The sequence below is a fragment of the Trichomonas vaginalis genome, chromosome VI, assembly GCF_026262505.1.
Source record: "Trichomonas vaginalis G3 chromosome VI, whole genome shotgun sequence".
Classification (NCBI taxonomy): Eukaryota; Parabasalia; order Trichomonadida; family Trichomonadidae; genus Trichomonas; species Trichomonas vaginalis.
In genome coordinates, this window is record NC_067208.1 from 19,202,059 (window position 1) to 19,223,298 (window position 21,240).

Consider the following 21,240-nt stretch of genomic DNA (forward strand, 5'->3'; position numbering starts at 1 on the left):
GAGTAGTTTTTTGTGCTGAACAAATAGTGTCATATAAACATCTGTCAAAAACTGTTTTTTACTTCACTTAAAATGCCACGTAAGCTACGTAAGAATATACGTAAGAGGAAGAGAGCATTGAAACATCCAATAGTAAAACTGACACCACAACAACAGTTGCAACAACAAATTATGAATGACCCCACTATGTTGCAACAAATGTCAAGCAATCCTATGCTTTTAAACCGAGTTCTTGGTGCACAGAGTGGAGGTTTAAGAGCGGCACTTTTAGCGAAAATGGCAGGCTATGGTGGAGCTGCAGACGGAACAGCCTATAACCCTCAAAGTCAAATGAATTTGAGTTCACTCAAAAATCAAATATCAGATGTCAAAAAGTCAAACATAGACATACAGAAGCAAATAAGTGAAAACGAAAAGAAACTAGAATATGACAGACACACAAAGAAACTCAATGAGTTAAACGTAGAGAAAAAGAAGAAAGAAGAACAACTGAAAGAACTAAGTACAGAGGAATATGCGAAAAAAGTGTCAGAAAAAGCAGCAGAAGTAGCAAAAATGGAACAAGATGTTGTAAATTTGAAAAACCATACTACTCAATATAAAGTACTGAAAGATGAAGAAATAAAACAAAAAGCCCTGAAGACATATATGGATAGCGATGAGTATAAAAAAGAAGTTGAAGCAAATGTAAAGGCAGAAAAACTTTTACAGTTGCAAAACCAAACCGTACAGTATGAAAACTTAGCACAAGAAAGTAAAAATAACGACGCAGCCATGCAAAAGGCAATGAAAAGCGCAGAATATATAAAAGCTAACAATGACTGGTTAGATGCCAAGCCAACGCTAAAGCAGCCCAACTTATAGGGTCAATAAGGACAAAAATACAAGCGGATGAAGACAGTTCAAATGAAGCTTTAATGAATGCTGACTTTAAGAACGCCTTCGAAGCTCTTCATAGTAAGGTGAAACTAGTGAACGACTTCTCATCTGGAAAGAAACTGAAGTCTGAAGGTTTCGACAAAGAGTTAAGAGAAGTAGCACAAAATATGACGAAAATAACAGATGCAGCAACGAGACAGGCAGTTCAAAGTGCCTATGACGCCGTTAGAGCAACTGTTGTGGAAAGTCAAGAAAAAGAGTTACAACAGACCAAAACAGACCTAGTAAATGCTTTCTTAAAAACGAAAAGTCAGGTAGGACACTATGCTGCAGATGGAACATATGTGCCAGCTGGTGGAACTTATATACCAGCTGGTGGAACTTATATACTAGCTAGTGGAACTTATATACCACCAAACCCTCCAAGAGAAGCACCTGCACCAGGACTACCTAAAACATTTACATCGTCACATGGACACAGACACAGGCATGCACCAAAACCAACACAACAACCAACAGTTCAAAATCCAGCACAACCACAACCAGCACAGCAACCAACAGTTCAAAACACTGCACCACAACCAACAGTTCAAAACACTGCACCACAACCAACAGTTCAAAACACTGCACCACAACCAACAGTTCAAAACCCTGCACAACAACAACCACAAACAGAGCAAGGACATAAAAGAAGTAGAGAACAAGGAAACCAAGATTTCTTAAAAATGCTTAAAGAAGACTATGGTTACCCAGCTACTCTTGACTTTAGTGACAGATATAAAGAAGCTATTAGAAAGTTCAAGGAAGGAAATACTGACCCGAACCTATTTAGCTTTATGGCTCAGCACCAAATGGGATATAATTTCAAACCTGGAAAATACAAGCTCGCTAAGGGATATGATTTAATAGCATATCATCCAAATGACATGACTGAATTTACTCCGAGATATTTGGTGTCAGAGCTAAATGACAATTCAACTCTCTTCATGAAACGCGTAAAAAATAGAGACGGAACGAAAGAAGAAAGGTTTATGAGTCCGGATGACTTAGATAGGGAACTTGTTAAAAACGGTCTCGGAATATATGAAATGCCAGCAGATGAGGTACAAGAAACTCCACAGGAAGAAGTTCAGATACAACCAGACATGGAAGAAATAGTTCAGCAACAACAGCTAGAAGAGCCAGAAGGAAACGAACAAGTCCCTCCTTTGGAAACTAACTTCACAGAACTAGATGAAGATTTGGAACAGCCGAAAAATCTTGACCCTCAACAAGAGTATGAGGTGAATATGGAATCTTTCCAAGAGTCTAAGAAAAATTCGGCTGACATGGTAGAAGAATATCGAAAAATGTTTGCCGACATACAAAAGACTCCAACATCAGATGAAAATATTCAGCATAGAATGGAAGAACTGAAAGAAAATGTACACAAATACAACAACCCTTTTTACTTACGAGCATATAACGTTTAATCTTTGGATGAACTCGGTGAAAATAAAAGGTTAAATTTCAACAAAACATATAGAAATGAAACATTGTTTAAAGTTCATTCAGAACCTAACCAATATGGAAACAAACCTACTTTTGTTTCTGCAGACGATGGAACTACAATGAGATGGGGTCATAAAGCTAACCCGGATAGGTGGTTCATAAACTTACAACCACAATTCCAAGAAGTTGTAGACGCAATGGAAGTCAATGGTGAACCAGATATAGCTGGTATTTTAAGCGCGGCTTTAATGCCATTGAAAGATATGAAACATGCAGATATTTTGGACCAGTATGAAATGAACATGGCTGATGGAAATATAACACCTGACGTTCTAGAACATTTATCTCAAAGAACTACACAGAACCATAGAGATGGTATATTTGGTGAAGAGTTTAGAAAGAAAGTTAGGGAGAGCGAAGGAAGAGAACCTATTGTACATGACCTTGCAAACGAAAGTTTACAAAATGTCATAAAAACTTACTTTGCAGACAATGAACCGAGAAGGGATGAATATTTAAGAAAACTCAAATGGACAGTACCAAATGAAATGTTAGTATTGAAAAACATGTTCCTTGACAAAATAAAACCAACTACAGAAATAAATGACGCAAGACTGAAAGATTGGGTAAAAGCTTTCCCATTCACAAAAGATATTGTTGGTAACATGGAAAGAAAACCAGAATGGCTACAAAAACATATATTTGGAAACGAGCTTATTCCATATGGACAAGCTCTGTTTGAAGAGCTTGAACCGGAAACTCAGGAAAGAGTCATGCAAACAATACGCGAAGACTCAAATACAAACTATGACAAAATCTTTCTAGGATATAGGTTACCTGAGATGGGCGACCAGAGCCTAAAGGCAAAAAGGACACGTGAAATTTGCAACATACTAGGTGAACATGAGGCAAAGATGCAACAACTTGAAGCAGAGGGCAAGTTACCAAAGAAGAAGAGAAGAGTAGAACAAAGTGAAAGTAGTGAAGATGCAACTAGTGAAAGTAGTGGCAATGAAGGAAAAAGAAGAGTTAAAAACTCAGTCAGGAAGAAAGTAAAGCTTGGTCCGAGTGGGTTCTATTATGACACATAAATTCAACTATTCTATATTTTTACCCATATGAAATGTACGCCGCTCAGAATATAACGCCAACAGTTTTGGATGCCATGAATGGAAACGTTTCCGAATGGTATAACGAATGCGACAATGCCATTAGAAGGTCAGAAATAGTTCCTGGAACTTACGAATATACAACTGCTGTTTCTTATGGAAACGTAGGTGAGTTTGGAGAAGGTTCTTCAACAAGTAGATATTGCTTGCGACAGGTTTCATATAATTTCTATTGACAACTCATTCTTATACGTGGAACAAGACATTGAAATAAAACCTTCTGCCAAGTTGTCTGACAAGAAAGGTTGCAATGGAATTTTCTATGTCGGATACCAATATGCTCCAGAAGTTTTCATGGGATATAAGATATATTCTAACTCTGACTTAGTTCAAACAGTAACATGGGCAAACTATGAATGGTTCGCTTGAGAAACTCAGTACAACCACAAGCTAGAGAACAAACAGACCAGTATGCAACTATTGAGAAAATAAGAAGACTTGACCCTAACGTTCAGGAGTTTATGTTAACCTTTCTGGTTCAGATGGAAATGCTGTCACTAAAGTAAAACTGAAACTTAGAGTTCCTTTGTCATCTTTCCTCATCTTCAGGTTTTTAAGATACTTGCCAAACTGGGCAGGAAAAATTTCTATTGAACTTACTCCAAGCAAAAATAACTTAGTCATTGCACCAACACAAGACCCATTCACTCTTACAGAAGTAGTGGGAACAAATAAAACGTCATTCGCCGACTTTTGCAAAGACAAAGTTGACTTAGACTTTGGTTTCTCAAACCTCAACACTGAAGTAAACTATTATTTCAATGCTGCTGGAACTGCTTGGGACCCAGTTAAGTTCACATGCGAAAAGTTTGAATGCAAGAGAATAGAAAGCAGACTTGCAGTCTATATGTTGGACCCAGATATTTCAAATGCTTTAGCTGCCAAATATATTGCAGTTCCACTTATGTTCCCTATACACCAAATATCTGTCAAAGACTTTGCAGGTGAAGTTGGAAACCAAAGTGCTGACCCAGGTGCAAGAACAGATATTGCTTTAACACTGCAATGAAACATGCAGATACTATGTTTGTACTGTTCAGACGAACTATAAATGACTATTCTTGTTTCTACAACCCCGGTATTAAATATCATATAAACATAGATGGCAAATATTATCCAAGAGAAGAATATTCTACAGTTGAGGATATGAGGTCATACAACTTGACATTAGATGCTATGAACTTTAACAACAACTTCACAACAACCATTAACCCTGAAATGCAAAGTTCTATTATGCCATATGTGAAAGTATGGACTCATACAGGAGGTCAAAAACTCAATATACAAATGGAGACCGTTCAAACTTTTGGCTTGGCATTCCATTTGCTGACTCAGAAGACTTTATGGGTGGTATTTCAACTGTTGGTACTGTACAAATACAATATACTGGTGACAGAGACGGTCCATATGAACTGAGAGCAAAGAAGTTTACAAAACCAATAGCACTTTTCACGGAAGATGCTCTTTTGAAGATTCGTTCGATGAAACCTGCTGGGGCTCCTCAGATTGCATAACGACAGCTTCCATCGAGCAGATTTTGGCAGCAGGTCAGTAAGTTGTTCTTGAACTGACTTCTCTCCGTCAAATATTGACAGTACGCCAGTTTTGACATAATATTGTATTATAAACTTACCTTTAGAAATATCTGTAAGTTTTGAAGTTATATTTTTGTCTGCTTCAAGAACTTTCACCATTTCAGTTATCCAACTTTCTTTGCTTTATGAAAATATTTTGGTTCAGCAAAGACTGCTATTCTATAACATTTTCCATTGTTTGTATAAAGAACTATTCTGTCAATGTATTTGTATTGTTTGTGTGTGTAAACTTTGTTCTGCTTCAATTCGAAGAGATACTCGAATACGTCCATATTTTTATTCGAAGTAAAATGTCATTTCCGAAAAATAGAAGCGTGAGTGTTTCAAAAGGTTTAATGGGGTGGCAGATGTGAAGTTAAATTCACAACTCAAACAAACAGTCAAAGTGTTATTGTCAATGTCAAAGAAAGAGATGTTGAAGTGGGGAAACCATACGAAGACCAAGATGGTATAAAATAGTTTCCTGTAAAAGAACCAACATACCCTGAAGTTAGCAGAGACTTAAGTTCTGTTGCAGATATTCGAAACGACTACCAAAAACTGAAAGACAAACTTCAAACTCAGGAGAAGATTTGTCAAGCTTTAGGTATAATGTTAAACTTGGTCGAACACAACCCTGTAAAAGTGAACTCATATGTCATTGCCCTCATGAAGTTTTGAAAGAACTATTGAAACTTTTGACAGAGGCAGACGATATAAACATCAAAGAAATAGAACCGACATTAGTTGCTGTGGTGTTTCATATAATGCCATTGACAAGATATACGTTATGAAAGGAGGTGAAACGTTGAACTTAAAATATAGTTTCCCAGACGTTATAAAAAATATTTGACGACCACAACATTTCATTAAAATTTATTTGCTAAGTAAATGGCAGAAGACACAATGGTTTATACTATTACGACTAAAAACCCTGAGTCATATAATTCTATAAACAAACTTACAAAGTCCTCAAGGACGATATTGTAACTAACCTTAAACACAATGACGACTAAAGCCTGTTTTGCTCTTTTGACACCAGAAGATTTTATTGTTGTGAATGGTAAAAAATACTCCTTTGAAGATACTTACTCAGATATACCACCAACAGGTTTTGTTGACTTATTAATACTTTAAGGACGAGTGTAACATGTGCTGCAACTAGAGCAGGTTTCATTATGTTTGGATGTCCGACTGAGTTTACTATAAAAATATGAGCTATAAATACAAAACTTATATCTGGTTTTTACTACCAACAGTTTCCTATAACAGGAAAAGGTGTCATACAAGGAATGTCTGTTCCATTGACTTTAAGCACACCTATTTTATATATTGTTTCAAACTTAGGTTCAAAGTGCTATTCGAATGTCGACAGAAACTACTATGACCAAAAGATACTTATGCGTATAAACAACACTTTCTCTGCTGGTTTGCCTATTGTTCATTCGAATGCAGAATTTTCAACCTTAGTAAATTCAAACACTTTGGCAAGTATAACGTTGACATTAGTTGACGCAAACTTTGTTCCTGTAAAACTTTTATGTCCTATGTATTTGTCAATGACGGCAGAAAGTTTCGAATTGGAAGATGCAACTGGTGAAAGTATTGTATTACAAGAACAACTTCAACAACAAATAGCTCAAGAACAACAAATGCAACAAATGCAACAAATAGCTCAAGAATAAAAAAAAATATTTTTTTTTATTTTTATAAAAATGTACAGAATAGATGTTTCAGATTTTTATGACTTCCAAGCATTCAGAAATATGTGTCCATTTCGAGACTATAACAAAGCAGTCGAGAATTTGAAACGTTTAGTCATTTATGTCGACTCTGCCCCAGAATGTTATGTTATGAAAGAATGGGATGTAGTCTTTAACAAACCTAAAGCGACAATAGTTTTCAGAACAAGAATGTAAACAGAAACTTAAGAAAATAAAAGTCGTACAAGTTGGCATGAAGATGTTAGATGCTTGGGATATCTTATTGTCAAAACTTGAAGATTTTTCAGTTCGAGGTATAAAGTTCTATACACCTTCTCCAAACTTCTATTCTATCTTCACTGGATATAAATACGAACAAGTAGAATGGAAAGAAAATGTTATAGAAGCTTGGTTAGACCATGTCAAAGAAATTATATGCAATGGAAACGAAAGAGTCTATGAGTATATCTTATGTTGGTTTGCAAACATCTTACAACATCCAAGTGCTAAAAATGAAACTGCTCTCATTATAATTGGAAAACAAGGAACAGGTAAGAACACTTTCTTTACAGATATCTTATGCAAACTGTTAGAAGGTTATTCGAACCCGAATATGACAAACTTAGAAAACATCTGCGGTAAATTTAACTCTTCAATAGAGAATATGAAACTTATAGTATGTAACGAACTTCAAAGTATAGATACAACAAAAGTTTTGAACTCAGATGCTTTGAAGAGTCTTATAACAGACAAAGTTGGTGTTGTTGAAAGAAAGTATAAAGACCAAAGAGTTTGTGAAAATGTTGCAAATTTCATTATGGTTTCAAACAATGCTGTTCCGATGAAGTTAGAAAGTTCTGACAGAAGATATGTAGTTGTCAGAACGTCAGAAGCTCATATGCAAGATACAGAATATTTTGACGACTTAGCAGAAACTTTGACATCTGACTTTTACAACCACTTGTTCTCATATTTTATGACATTAGATATTTCAAAGTTCAATCCAAGACAAATTCCACATACCGAAGAGAGACAAACATTGTTAGAAGCAAACAAGAGTGTATATGAACTGTTCATAGATGAAACTGACTTTGAGTGTTTAGATGAAAGGTCATTGTACGATTCGTATAAACAATATTGTCAAGAGTATGGTTATATGACAGCGTCTAAACGAACATTCTTGGCAAATGTCAAAAGTCTTTTAGACGTACAGAATGGTGTATATACAAAGAAAAATTTTTCTGAGTAAATTTTAAAAAAAAATATTTTTTTATCCGATAGAAAGATGACAAAATTCATCTCAGTAAACAAGTACATGTCAGGACTTAAAGAAGAACTAGACCCATTCACATATTTGAATGTTTACTTCTACCATTTTGAAAAGTCTTCATTCAGCAAAGTTTGGAACATCGAACCAGTTAAGTTTGCTATTGTGACTAAAAATGGTGCGAAATTTGAAGACTTAGACATAGAAGGTTTGTTAGCAGTCAAAGAAAGTTTTTGACAGAAGGTTCTCAAAACTCGAAGAAGGTAAAGCATACAAACTTGTTATACCTTATGAACAAAGAAAGCAGACGACTATGAATATTATGAATCTAAGATAGTTGAAGTTCAAGGTAAATTGGGTAAAAGATTTTTAGAGTCTAAGCCAGTGTTTGCTCCTAAAGAGGAAGAGAACATTGACATTGACCCAGAAATGTTCTAAAAATAAAATTTTATTTTTACATGTCAAATTTCTTCTTCTCTGGTTCAGGTTCTTTCTTCTCTTCTTCTAACTACTTCTTTTTTCTTCTTTTCTCTCTTCTTCTTTCTGGTGGAGTTATGTCAAACTTCTCAGAACCATATTTTTGTAAAAGTTCTTTGTCCTTTAATAGCTCTTCTATTCTGTTTTCTATTTCATCTTCAAGAACAGTGCATGTGTTTCTTTGCATTCTAAGAAGTTTTGTTGGAACTTCATCTTTCCAATCGGCGTCATCTCTGTCAACAAGTCTGTCATTGACAAATTTTAAGACTTCTCTGCTTAATGTTTTATGGTTCTTGTCATATTCCCAGAAACAGAACTTTAGAACAAATTCACCTTTCTTGTTTACACTATGTAAGATTTTATGGTCGACAGATGTTTTGCTGTCGAAAAGCTTGTCTCGAATATAGATGGCGAATCGCTAGACATTTTCTAAAAGATAAAAATTTTAATTTTTTCTAAAAATATGTTAGAAAAAAAGTTTGCTGACATTGACAAGAAATTTGAGAATGTTTTAAATAAGAACAAGAGGAAGTTGGAAAATGCTCAGATAAAACCCATACATGACAAGTTCTTATTTGCTCAGAATGGTATAACAGGTCTAATTGCACCACCTGGGTCGGGTAAGACTTTCACTTATCTTAAAATGGCTGCACAACAACAAGAACTAGATGAGAAGAACCCATTCTATGAGTTAGTTGTCATTTGTAGTACTTCGGGTCAATTTGACCAAACCGTCAATTCGTTCAAAGATATTATAAAGAAGTCTAAGTTAGTATGTATAAAAGACTCTGAGTTGTTAGATTGGATAAAGAAGTACCAAAGAAAGTTTGAAGTACAATGCTTATAATGAGTATGTCAATTCGAAGTTTAAAGACCCAAATGAGGAAATGCAGAGAATATTAGAGAAGAAACACTTCAGAAACAAACAGAAAGAGATAGAATACATTTCGAAGAAATTGCAATCTTACGATTGGAAGACATACCCTCATAGATGTCTTCTTATCTTAGATGACTTTGCTTCTCATCCTTTGTTAAAGAACAGAGAACAAGATATGTGTCGAATTCTTAAGAAGCTCAGACACTTTAACATCTCTGTTGTCATTTGTGTACAGACAGCCAAGAGTTTAAGTAAGGATGTAAAGAGAATACTTACTGATATTATACTTTTCCCCGGATTGTCCGAGGACGATTTCATGGAACTTATGAAAGAGTCCATGGCAGGTAAGTTTGACAGACATGAACTATGGGAGAAGTACAAAGTCATACAAGACCCTCATACTTCTTTCAGAATTCATATCTACGCAAACAAAGTTCAAATTGTAAAAAGTCAAGCTTGAAAAATGTAAGTGTTTAGTCTTAGTCTGTTGTGGTGCTGGGGCTGTCGGTTCTTCTGGCTTTGGAAGACATTCAGGAAGAGGAACGTCGGACATTCGTTTGTGTCCTGTCGGAAGGAAGAACTTTTCCTGTTGGAAGGAAAAACTTTTCCAGTTGTCGGGAAATTTTTTTCCAGCTGTCGGGAAATTTTTTTCCTGTCTGAAGGAAAAATTTTTTCTGTCGTTCGACCAAAAAGTTCTCAATTTTCGAAAATTTGAATGGTTTACGGACGAACAACAGGAAATTTTTTTCCAGTTGTCGGGAAATTTTTTTCCAGTTGTCGGGAAGAACTTGGAATGTCGGAAGGAAGAACTTGGAATGTTGGAAGGAAGAACTTGGAATGTCGGATGGAAGAACTTGGAATGTCGGATGGAAGGACTCGGAATGCCAGAAGGATTTGACAAGACAATTTACCTTATAGAGCTACCTGAGCCATCTGAAGTCAAGCTTGAAAAATAAATGGTTCATCTACTCTACTTGTTTGAAGTTGTCAAAATACTCTGTTATTTTTTCTTTCAGTAGCGGCAAGTCTTCTTTGAATGTAAGAATTGTACAACCTTTAATATCATAGTGTGTTTGAGGTAACGTATCTTGAACTATTTGTTTCACATCTTCATTTGGTGTCATTGAAATCGGTAAGTTTTCGCGATAGAACCAATTTCTGTCAGATTTGTAAATCTTAGCAAGGTCGTAAAAGCTTTTGTTGTTTCTTCTGACTAAATGCAACATAACCATATCTCTGTCTTCTTCATTTTCCATCTCTTCAGTATAAATCATATACTTATAGTTCTTTTCCTTTCCTTTTGGTACCGAACGTGGTATTCTTTTCTGAAGGCTTTTGTCTTTTGCTTCAAGCTTGTTTTCTATCTCTTCACGTTCTTGTCTATGAATTTCATCTAACATCATGAAAATATAACAAGCATAACGAGGTGAAGCCCACATTGCAACAGCATTTACTAAAAGTCTATGTACATACCAGCCTCTCAAACCATTTGACAAATTTTTACGATTTTCGTACGGAATCTCGACCCGCGGTTTTCCTCGGGTCGCAAGCATATGAGGAAATTCTTCTAAAAGTTCTTTTGTCTGTTGGTTTTCAAACCAATGATGTGCTTGCTTTGTAGAACGAAGAGCATTCAAAATACTTTGCATTTGGTACATATCGTCTTTGACCGAACGAATGAGACGTAACTGTTTGTTATACTGTATGTACTCATATTCTTCATTTATGGCTTCATGGACTATAACTGTTGTTGTGTTCTCGGTTGTTGACATATCTGTCTTTACATACAAAATAAAAAAAATATTTTATAAAAAATTAGCGTTATTTCCTGACTTTCACAAAAGACCAAAAATAAACGCTTTACATGTATTTTTCAGCAACTTCGTCAAATAATTTTATAGCTTTATCTATCTCATCTACTTCAAACGTTTCTTTACCTTTCGTGGGAGCACCATACATTTTCTCAAACTTTTCAAGTAGTTCTGTTTCAGCAGCTCTCATATCATTAACAAACACAACCTTGACTCTATTGACTGTACTGTCATATCTTTGAGTTATATTATATGTTCTTCCTATCTTATATCTTTTTGTGTTGAAGTCCTTCGGTTTCTGAACGATGTAAAGTAAGCCCTCACTGCAACGTTCCGTATCGAATGAACCATATGTTATGAAGTTATATCCAACAACTGGGTCAATCCATAACAAAACTATTGGTATAAGACTTTTGTCTATAAGATATGCTCTTGTTCCATGAAATGCTACTGATATCATAAGCTCAGGATTTCTTGTCAAAATTTTCTGAGTAGAAGCAGTTCTAACCCAGTCGTGGGATGTTTTCTTTCCAGATAGTGTTAGAATGTCTGACAAAGAATATTTTTTGTATTTCTTTGAGTATCTTACGTTTAAATCACCAATTCGAACCACTTTGGTGTCATTGTCTATCTTTCTAACTGTTTCAAACTCAGTGTTTGTCATTTTCTGTTTCTTACATACAAAATAAAAAAAATATTTTATAAAAAACTAACTTTATTTTTTCTATTTTGTATCTTAAGGAAATTCATGAAATTTGGTCATTTTTTTCATGATTTCAGGGATTTTAGGCGACCAGGTTTTTTTCCCTACTCGCAATTTTTCACGATTTTCATGAGTTTTAGGCGAGTAAGATTTTTTCCCTACTCGCAATTTTTCACGATTTTCATGAGTTTTAGACAACCCCGAAAAAAGTCGGTCTAGAGAAATTTCACGATTTCAGGGATTTTTTTGACGAAGTGTCAAAGTTCTCTTCGTAAAAAAATAACAGTTATATAATGAAATTTGGTCATTTTTTCACGATTTTCATGAGTTTTTTGACGAAGTGTCAAAGTTCTCTTCGTAAAAAAATAACAGTTATATAATGAAATTTGGTCATTTTTTCACGATTTTCATGAGTTTTTTGACGAAGTGTCAAAGTTCTCTTCGTAAAAAAATAACATATATAATGAAATTTGGTCATTTTTTCACGATTTTCATGAGTTTTTTGACGAAGTGTCAAAGTTCTCTTCGTAAAAAAATAACAGTTATATAATGAAATTTGGTCATTTTTTCACGATTTTCATGAGTTTTTTTACGAAGAGTAAAAGTTCTCTTCGTAAAAAAATAACAGTTATATAATGAAATTTGGTCATTTTTTTCAGCAAAAATATATTTTAGGGTAGATGGTTTTTAGGTGTCACCAGGTCCCTCGGTCCCTCGGTCAACTAACATCTTTTTGAAAATGGTGACAACATGACATTTTGACAACAACACAGGAAATAAACTTCTTCGTATATGTTTTGTCATGATTTCATCGTCAATGAGCGTAAATCAGACAAAAATATATTTCTACCATAAAGTTTCACAAGCGTTTTACATGGTATATGTTGTGATGGTTCATGACTTTAAACAGTTTTGTAGCTTCTATTTCTTCTTTTAGTACATCGAATGTTTTAACAATGCCGAAAGTTTCTTTATATTTCTTCTTGACATCAGATAGAAGGAAATCTTCTGCTGTTGGATAGTTTTTGTTCAGAAATGTCAACATGTCCATTTTATCTTCTGCTGGTTTCTCTACTTCTTTCTTTAAGTCAGCATAGTCGTTTCTCATACGTTCTATCTCTTTGACGGAGTAGTTATATTTCTTCATTGCTGCTTTACATTTTGAACATTGTGGGTTCATTTTAGCATTGTACATTGAAACCTTACCTGCTAAAACAACTAAGGCGTAAATGGTTTTCTTTAACTCAAAAGTTGCTGGTTTTATCTGTTCATTCCATACTTTACCTCTTCTATCTTTATCTCTTATCTGCCATACACATTTTGCAACTAACGAAACAAAGTTGTCGTAGGTCTTAAATTCTTCAGATTTATATATGTCAATGAAATATACCATATCGCAGTCTTTGTGGTTGCAATGAAATCCAAGAAACTCATAGTTTACATTACGTATGAACTTCTTTATTTCTACTGAGTCGGTTGCTTTGACTTCTATTTCTTCAAATTCTGGAATAGTGAGCTTTTGTTGCTGTATTTCAGGAAGTTTAGGTAGATGGTCAATAATATCCTGCATTTCGTAAAGATACTGTTCATTTGTTTCATCTTTTGCACTACAGTCTAAATCTCCTTGGAGAAGTTCCTGCTTTATCTTCTGGATTTCTGTTTCGAAAGTATATGAAGAAGGAATGAAGCTTTTCATCTCTACTAACATTGATGTTGGGTTCATGACTAAAGAGTTTGGTGCTGTTGTTGCTAACATGTTCTTACAATAAAAATAAAAAAATATTTTTTTAAAAAAACTAACTTTATTTTTTCTATCTTAAGGAAATTCATGAAAATTCAACGGACATTGTTCTGAAACAGTACAAATATTGTTCTGAAACAGTACAAATATTGTTCTGAAACAGTACAAATATTGTTCTGAAACAGTACAAATATTGTTCTGAAACAGTACAAATATTGTTCTGAAACAGTACAAATATTGTTCTGAAACAGTACAAATATTGTTCTGAATCAGAACAAATATTGTTCTGAAACAGAAAATTTTTCTCACAAATTGAGAGCTTTGACGGGAAATATTGTTCTGAATCAGAACAAATATTGTTCTGAAACAGTACAAATATTGTTCTGAAACAGTACAAATATTGTTCTGAAACAGTACAAATATTGTTCTGAAACAGTACAAGACTAGTTCTGAAACAGTACAAGACTAGTTCTGAAACAGAACAATGGACAACATCGAGCCATTAGATGAGGCAATTTACCTTATAGAGATAAATGAAGTTGTTAAGCAGTACTTGGGCAAGGACAAAGCCAACAAGTCCCTCGGCTTCTGGTTGTCTGGAAGAGGTGCCTTGAATCTCGAGACTTCGACTGGAATTCCAATTCAAATACCAGACGGGACAGCCTACGACAACATAAAGGAGATGAAGAAAGAAGCTCTTCTCAAGTTCTTTGCCAAGCGTCCTTGGATACTACTTCCAAACAGAGAGAACCCTTTCCCAAGAATGAACCAAATTCTCCGAGGACTCTTACACTTCTCGGGTCAGCCGTTCTACATAACTACAGAAGGTGACATCCAACCAGTTCAGTAAACATCTCATTTTAACTCACTTTTTTCTATCTTAAGGAAATTCATGAAAATTCAACGGGTGACAAAACATATACGAAGAAGTCATGACAAAACATATACGAAGAAGTCATGACAAAACATATACGAAGAAGAAGTTTATTTCCTGGACTGTTGTCAAAATGTCATGTTGTCACACTTTTTCAGAGAAGTTAAAATGACCGAGGGACTGAGGGACCGAGGGACCTGGTGACACCTTCAGTTCTTCAAAACATATACGATGAAGTCTTGACAAAACAAGCATTTTGTGAAGAATATACCAACCGCCGGAATTCCGCGGGTTGCTTTTTATACAAAATTCAACGGGTGACAAAACATATACGAAGAAGTCATGACAAAACATATACGAAGAAGAAGTTTATTTCCTGGACTGTTGTCAAAATGTCATGTTGTCACACTTTTTCAGAGAAGTTAAAATGACCGAGGGACTGAGGGACCGAGGGACCTGGTGACACCTTCAGTTCTTCAAAACATATACGATGAAGTCTTGACAAAACAAGCATTTTGTGAAGAATATACCAACCGCCGGAATTCCGCGGGTTGCTTTTTATACAAAATTCAACGGGTGACAAAACATATACGAAGAAGTCATGACAAAACATTTACGAAGAAGAAGTTTATTTCCTGGACTGTTGTCAAAATGTCATGTTGTCACACTTTTTCAGAGAAGTTAAAATGACCGAGGGACCGAGGGACCGAGGGACCTGGTTCCACCTAAAAACCATCTACCCTAAAATATATTTTTGCCGAATTCAATAAAAATAAATGGTTCATTTACTCACAATATTTTTGTACAAAACGACCCCAAACTTTTAACTTCTTTTCTGCAGCTTCAAATGCTATCTTAGCGAGTTCATATTCTCTAAATTCTCTCTTTAAATCTTCTTGTTCCCATTGGTCTAGTTCGTATGGAGAATCTTTATAACCATAACACATCTCATGTTCATGTTCTATTTGTTTTTCATGCATTTTTCTAACTTCTTGTTCGAACAAAGGTTTAGCATTCTCTACTGTATCTTCAAGTTCTTCTTCATCTAATTTCTCATGAACTTTCTTGTCTATGGAGTCCATAATTTTTCCAACTGCTATGCAATATTTTGGAGAAGCCCACATTGCTATATAGTTTACAAGTCTTGGGTCTACATACGTTCCTCTAACCTGTTTGATTTCATCAGGAATTCCTGCATGAATTTTGTATAAAAAGCAACCCGCGGAATTCCGCGGGTTGGTATATTCTTCACAAAATGCCTTAAAATACTCTTCCCAGGACTTATTTTCCAACAACCTTCTAAAGTCTTTCCTAAACTGCTGACACATATTTGTTGCATTTATATAACCATCCTTGTCTCTACGTAAGACTTCAATACCGTTGTAAGTGCCTTTTGTGAATGTTTCGCCATTAGATTTGTTCGTGAACGTTTTTGCTTCGACTGTCATTTCAGTTCTTACAATAAAAATAAAAAATATTTTTGGGTGGTACGTCGGACATTCGTTTGTGGCTTAACCGTCGGACATTCGTTTGTGGCTTAACCGTCGGACATTGTCTTGAAACAGTATAAGACTAGTTCTGAGATCTCACCATCTAACCTAAAATATATTTTTGCCGAAAAAAATGAGTTTTGGTTGAAAAATACGGTGAACCAAAAGTGGCTCGACCTCAAAACAAGCATTTTGTGAAGAATATACCAACCCGCGGAATTCCGCGGGTTGCTTTTTATACAAAATTCAACGGGTGAAAGAATACGATGAAGAAGTCATGACAAAACATTTACGTACATGTTTGACAAAACATTTACGATGAAGTTTATTTCCTGGACTGTTGTCTAAATGTCATGTTGTCACACTTTTTCAGAGAAGTTAAAATGACCGAGGGACCTGGTTCCACCTAAAATATATTTTTCAATACTTTTTCAGCACTTTTCCGTAGTTATATATGAAAGACAATTCGAGATAAAAGTCATAGTACAATGGTATTATATGCTGCACACCATTTGTTGTGAACCAAACTTGAAAGTCAGAGAAACTGTTACTAGGTGGTTCGTAGAATTTAGAAGCAAAGTCATAAACGTCCTTACCAATACATAGAAAACTATTGTTGCTTGAACTGAAACTTGCATGGCACATAACATTTTGAGGGTCAAACACGTTTCTATAAACTGTCAAATCTGCTGGTGGATGTATAAATTGAAATGGACCATCTGGTGGTAATGGTTCGTTCTGGTTTAGTAACCGAAGAAATTGTGCCCAAGAACGTTTGTCTACTCCCCAAAATAAAAACTCCGTATCTCTTGGAGGGTTAATTTCAATCTTTTGAAATGAAACGGTGGAGTTCATCTTGTCATATTCTAGTTTCAGATAGTATGTTCCATTTAGTAAAGAGTCGTATTTTTCTTGAAATTCCCAATAGTATTTGTTTATTTGAGTTTGAAAGTCATTTAGAGTTTTTTCAAGACTTTCGTCTGAACGAACTGTAAAGATCCTCATTTCATCAAATTTGTCTATTAGACCATCAGAACCTTTATACTGCCCATGAAAATATACTGCGAACATAAACGCGTTAGTTCTATTTGAAAACAAAACTCTTCTAAATCCTATTGCCTTTGCATCTGAAGGACTTTGAAGCCAACGAATTGGATAGTCAAACCTGTAAGCTCGGGATGAAATTTCTTCATCTGATATAGTCCTACCAGCATTTGTAAAGATATAGTCTAATGGTTTTGTATCTGCTACTTTTGTTCTTTGTTTTTCAACCTGAAGCATTTAATATATGTAAAAATATATGGTTTAAAAAACGTTTTTACTTCATATTTCTCATCTAACAAACATGTTGTCTGACTGCTTGAGGGTTAGGTTGGTACCATTCGAACTTGACACTTGCAATTCCTTCAATTGCATTCAAAATGTCTGAGTCGGAGTCAACCATTTGTTCTCTCTTTGTAGTCTTGAAAGCGTCAAGAAGTTTTGCGGCTGTTTGTTCATTGCCATGTGCATAGTAAATGTGACCATCCAAATCCGTTATAGTCAATCTGAGATTGTGTCCTTTCTTATTTCCGTCTTGTATGGCAGCAAGTACACCCATGAAGCCTTCTTTGTTCTTTCCTTCGTCAAAGTTTACTGTAAAGGTTCGACCAGATGTAATTTGACTTCTAACTTCACGGTACTTTTCATATGCATATCTTGTTCTTTCCATGGGAGCATGTGTGTCTTCACCTTTTCCTTTTTTCCTTCTCAAAGGATGCAATTGTTCGTCATGTTTCCAGTAGAATCTGGCAAAGCCGTCGTGTCCTTCAACTTGAGGTTCACTAACATCGAAAGGCATGTCCATAAGACGTTCTTCTTCTAACCTCTCTAGTCTGTTTGGATAATTTGCACGTGCTGTTTCCAAATCCATTTCGTAGCGAAGACCAGACAATTTGTCATAGACTTTTATGGGTCTTCCCTTCCTATATTTAAACTTCTTCGAAACTCTCCAACCATAACTTTGCAACTCTGCTTTTATTCTAGCAGATTTTCTATCCATTCTATATGGGGCATTTTTATAAAAATAAAAAAATATTTTTTTCTTTACTTTACATAACCGCCTGCTGCCATAAGTCTTTGACGCCAACCCATACCAGCTAATGAAGGTTGACTTGGTTTAGTTTGGAAACTAAACTTTGGTTTTGGTTTATCTTCAGTTTTTGGTTTCTCTTCTTCTATCGGTTTTTCGTCACTTTTCGGTTCCTTTGACTTTACTTCACTTGCAGGAACAGTTGTGTCGTCAACATCTTCATAAATATCATATGCCATTTGTTTTTGTTTTCCTTTCAACTTTTTGTGTTTGTTGTAAAGTTTAGAATATTTCGACTCTAAGTCAATGAGATGTTCTATAATGAACTGTTGGTCAGTGAAGTAAACTTTTCCATCTGTTGTCTCGAAAGCTCCTTCAGACTTCAATATTTTATTTGTGAGAGTCTGTTTCTTTTTTGAGATACTAGCCGTTCCATTTTTATGAAAAGTGACTTTATAGTTAGGGTTTGTATTTCCAGACCTGGCACTTTCTATTATTGAATTTTTCTCTTCATCTGTAAGTTCTTTGACAGGTTTTGACAATGGTTCTGAACTTTTTGTTTGTGGTGTCAAATCTACCGTTTCAACTTCTTCGGTCATTTCATCTCAGTAAAAAAATTTAGTTTGGTTTGTTTTCAACTGGTTGTTGTTGTTTTTTAAGTCGGTCTAAAACTTCCTGAGGTATAGGAAGAACTTGACAAACACGTTGTGTAACTGCTGGAAGCCGACAAATCCATCTTGAACCCATTTGTCTCAATGCTGTATTGTTCATTTCATCTCAGTAAAAAACTTTACATTCCCCACGTTTGAGGCGGTTGAGGTTGGTTATTGTTTACCCACTGTTGTGCATGGTTATATCCTCTGTTAAAGAATCTTTCACCTTGGTCCATATAGTGTCCTGCTTGGTTATAGTAGTCATTTGCTTTGTTATAATAGTTTCCTGCTTGTCTTCCTACATTGTCCATCCATCCTTGAACTTTTCCTCTTGTTTCAGGATTTGGAATAAGATTTGTTGCATCTCGTGCTACATCCCAACCTTTCTGTACAGTTTGTATAATAGGTTGTGCTTTCTCTTTAAGTATACCTAATGTACTCAAAATCTTCCTTCCAACTCCAAATACACCTCTGGCTATTGTTCCCACTGCGGGTAAAAATCTGGATGCAACTCCTGCTAACGCGCCAAATAAACCCATTTCTTATGGGTTAAAAAATGACGAATCCAAACAAGGACCCCTATGTTTCTAAGGCAACAAAGAAAGCACTCATGATAAAAATCTTTAGTTCAACACCAAATGCTTGGTTTATGGATATCTTGGAAAACATTCCGAGAGTTAGAACAGATGGACCACCATACTGGCTAATATTTGTCGGTCAAAACACAAGATACTGTGAAGCCATACCATTACAGTCCAAAAATATTTTAGATATCTTAGCAGCTTTGACAATATTTGTTGACAAATACCATCCAACAAAACTAACATCTGACTGTGAAAGTTCTTTCAAATCAGACGATATTAAAAACTATCTGCGTTCAAAAAATGTAAACCAATATTTCATTGTCGACCAAAACCATTCTGCTCTTGGTGTCATTGACGGTTGTATAAAAATGTTAAGAGACTTAAACCAACCACAAGGTGGTGAAGCAAATGAAATGTCATATGACGACAAATATAGACACTTCTCCATGGCAAAGATGAGACAAGTTTTAAATATTTACAATAGCCGTAAACAAAAAGGTTTGGGAAACCACTCCCCCGAAGAAATGAAAAACAACCCTGACTTAGAGAAAGACTATATATTTAATAATTTAGTCAAAAGAGACAAACAAGAAAGAATGCCGGGCTTCAAACTTCAGAAAGGTGACAAAGTAAAAATAGAAATACCTAAACGCGACCCATATGAAAATACTATTGACTATGACAACAATGGGAACTCGACAGGTACTCACATTCGTGTTCGTAAAAATAGAAGAAAGTATACAAGAGAATATTATGAAGTTTTAGGCAAACATGGCAAAATGTACACACTGCAAGCAGAAGATAAAACTACTATTGCCAGACCTCGTTTCAAACTTGTCAAAGTTCAAGGTGGTATACTTTCAAAGACAGTTCCTAACAAATATAAGACAACTCCTGACGAATATGCTAAAGAAGTTGAAAATGACGACTAAGCAATTCTATACCATGCGTAAACTGTCATGTAAGGTGGCATGTAGTCTTTACTTTGTCCCGTTGTTTGCGTATATCCTGAAACGAAATGTGTATGGTTTCCTTCTCCCTGAGTGTCATCCCAGTAACAATTTATAGCAAACTTAACGTCGTCTTTAACATCATATCCTTTACCTTTTGTCATTGCTGACCAATCCCAATATCTATGCTTATGCCAACCTGCTTGAGATGTACTTAAATCTATGTAGTGACTGTGTGCAGGTAAATTTTCACCTGAAATCGTTTTACTTCCACCTGTTTCCTTTGAAGAGTTTGCACAATACAAAAACCTGTCGACTATTTGTTCCCATGCACCAACACCAAACATTACTTGAGGACCTCTTGCTTCCATAGATGTATAAATAGAACCTACTGGGTTCATTAAATCAAACATATGAGATATTATAGGATTGTCTCTTTTGAACTTAAAATATAGTGCAACTATTTCAGGTTTCTTCTGGTTTAAGTCAGAATATTTTTTATAATATAATCTTATGTTTTCAGGGTAGGTAAAATCTTGACTATAATATTTGTTTCTGTCATCTATATAATAGTATACTATTCTCGTTTTTTCTATTGCATTATATCTTTTATATCTATAAAAATCTAAATATAATGTTAGCTTTTGTTCATCTACATGTGGTGTTCTGTTGTCATCTCCATAGTCATAATAGTATGGTGCTGGAGCTGGGTCAGGCAATGTCATATCTGTCATTTCATAAACTCGGAAATATTTTTTTGTTCGTCTCCATATAAGTTTAAGTAGCAGTTGTTTCTAATGGAACTTTAACTTGTGTACCATCGTTCTTTTTATAGCTTACATACATTTCATTGTTATTTTTCGGAATGAGTTTATACCGTATACCATTTTTTAAGGAATGTACAAACTGCCATCTAAAATATTTGT

General features: G+C 35.1%; 10 protein-coding genes and 5 pseudogenes across 15 annotated transcripts, besides 1 other annotated feature; 7 read left to right on the forward strand and 8 right to left on the reverse strand.

Annotated features, from left to right (window-relative positions):
• The first annotated feature begins 72 nt into the window (after positions 1-72).
• Positions 73-2,351, forward strand: TVAGG3_0892170 (annotated as a pseudogene). Its single transcript has one exon. A coding segment is annotated over exon 1 (2,279 nt).
• Positions 2,352-2,432: 81 nt separating this feature from the next.
• Positions 2,433-21,240: part of a mobile genetic element that runs on past the window's edge.
• TVAGG3_0892190 (protein of unknown function, DUF4106 family) lies at positions 2,490-3,461 on the forward strand (the record flags this gene model as incomplete). The annotated part of the gene is made up of 1 exon (XM_051250895.1): positions 2,490-3,461. The coding sequence occupies one exon, from the start codon at positions 2,490-2,492 to the stop codon at positions 3,459-3,461; it is 972 nt and encodes a 323-aa protein (XP_051086370.1).
• On the forward strand, positions 3,834-4,728 carry TVAGG3_0892200 (annotated as a pseudogene). Its single transcript has one exon. A coding segment is annotated over exon 1 (895 nt).
• TVAGG3_0892210 lies at positions 6,829-7,635 on the forward strand (annotated as a pseudogene). The gene has a single exon. A coding segment is annotated over exon 1 (807 nt).
• On the forward strand, positions 8,922-9,897 carry TVAGG3_0892220 (annotated as a pseudogene). The gene has a single exon. A coding segment is annotated over exon 1 (976 nt).
• On the reverse strand, positions 10,403-11,209 carry TVAGG3_0892230 (KilA, N-terminal/APSES-type HTH, DNA-binding family; the record flags this gene model as incomplete). The annotated part of the gene is made up of 1 exon (XM_051250896.1): positions 10,403-11,209. One exon carries the CDS (start codon positions 11,207-11,209, stop codon positions 10,403-10,405), a length of 807 nt encoding a protein of 268 aa, XP_051086371.1.
• Positions 11,298-11,912, reverse strand: TVAGG3_0892240 (organellar and viral DNA polymerase type B; the record flags this gene model as incomplete). Its single annotated transcript, XM_051250897.1, has 1 exon — positions 11,298-11,912. The coding sequence occupies one exon, from the start codon at positions 11,910-11,912 to the stop codon at positions 11,298-11,300; it is 615 nt and encodes a 204-aa protein (XP_051086372.1).
• Positions 12,814-13,666, reverse strand: TVAGG3_0892250 (annotated as a pseudogene). Its single transcript has one exon. A coding segment is annotated over exon 1 (853 nt).
• TVAGG3_0892260 (uncharacterized protein) lies at positions 14,177-14,542 on the forward strand (the record flags this gene model as incomplete). Its single annotated transcript, XM_051250898.1, has 1 exon — positions 14,177-14,542. The coding sequence occupies one exon, from the start codon at positions 14,177-14,179 to the stop codon at positions 14,540-14,542; it is 366 nt and encodes a 121-aa protein (XP_051086373.1).
• Positions 15,352-15,648, reverse strand: TVAGG3_0892270 (uncharacterized protein; the record flags this gene model as incomplete). Its single annotated transcript, XM_001291532.1, has 1 exon — positions 15,352-15,648. One exon carries the CDS (start codon positions 15,646-15,648, stop codon positions 15,352-15,354), a length of 297 nt encoding a protein of 98 aa, XP_001291533.1.
• TVAGG3_0892280 (uncharacterized protein) lies at positions 16,477-17,337 on the reverse strand (the record flags this gene model as incomplete). The annotated part of the gene is made up of 1 exon (XM_051250899.1): positions 16,477-17,337. The coding sequence occupies one exon, from the start codon at positions 17,335-17,337 to the stop codon at positions 16,477-16,479; it is 861 nt and encodes a 286-aa protein (XP_051086374.1).
• Positions 17,393-18,097, reverse strand: TVAGG3_0892290 (uncharacterized protein; the record flags this gene model as incomplete). Its single annotated transcript, XM_051250900.1, has 1 exon — positions 17,393-18,097. The coding sequence occupies one exon, from the start codon at positions 18,095-18,097 to the stop codon at positions 17,393-17,395; it is 705 nt and encodes a 234-aa protein (XP_051086375.1).
• On the reverse strand, positions 18,142-18,726 carry TVAGG3_0892300 (phage tail repeat-like family; the record flags this gene model as incomplete). Its single annotated transcript, XM_051250901.1, has 1 exon — positions 18,142-18,726. The coding sequence occupies one exon, from the start codon at positions 18,724-18,726 to the stop codon at positions 18,142-18,144; it is 585 nt and encodes a 194-aa protein (XP_051086376.1).
• Positions 18,918-19,319, reverse strand: TVAGG3_0892310 (uncharacterized protein; the record flags this gene model as incomplete). Its single annotated transcript, XM_051250902.1, has 1 exon — positions 18,918-19,319. One exon carries the CDS (start codon positions 19,317-19,319, stop codon positions 18,918-18,920), a length of 402 nt encoding a protein of 133 aa, XP_051086377.1.
• TVAGG3_0892320 (uncharacterized protein) lies at positions 19,337-20,296 on the forward strand (the record flags this gene model as incomplete). Its single annotated transcript, XM_051250903.1, has 1 exon — positions 19,337-20,296. One exon carries the CDS (start codon positions 19,337-19,339, stop codon positions 20,294-20,296), a length of 960 nt encoding a protein of 319 aa, XP_051086378.1.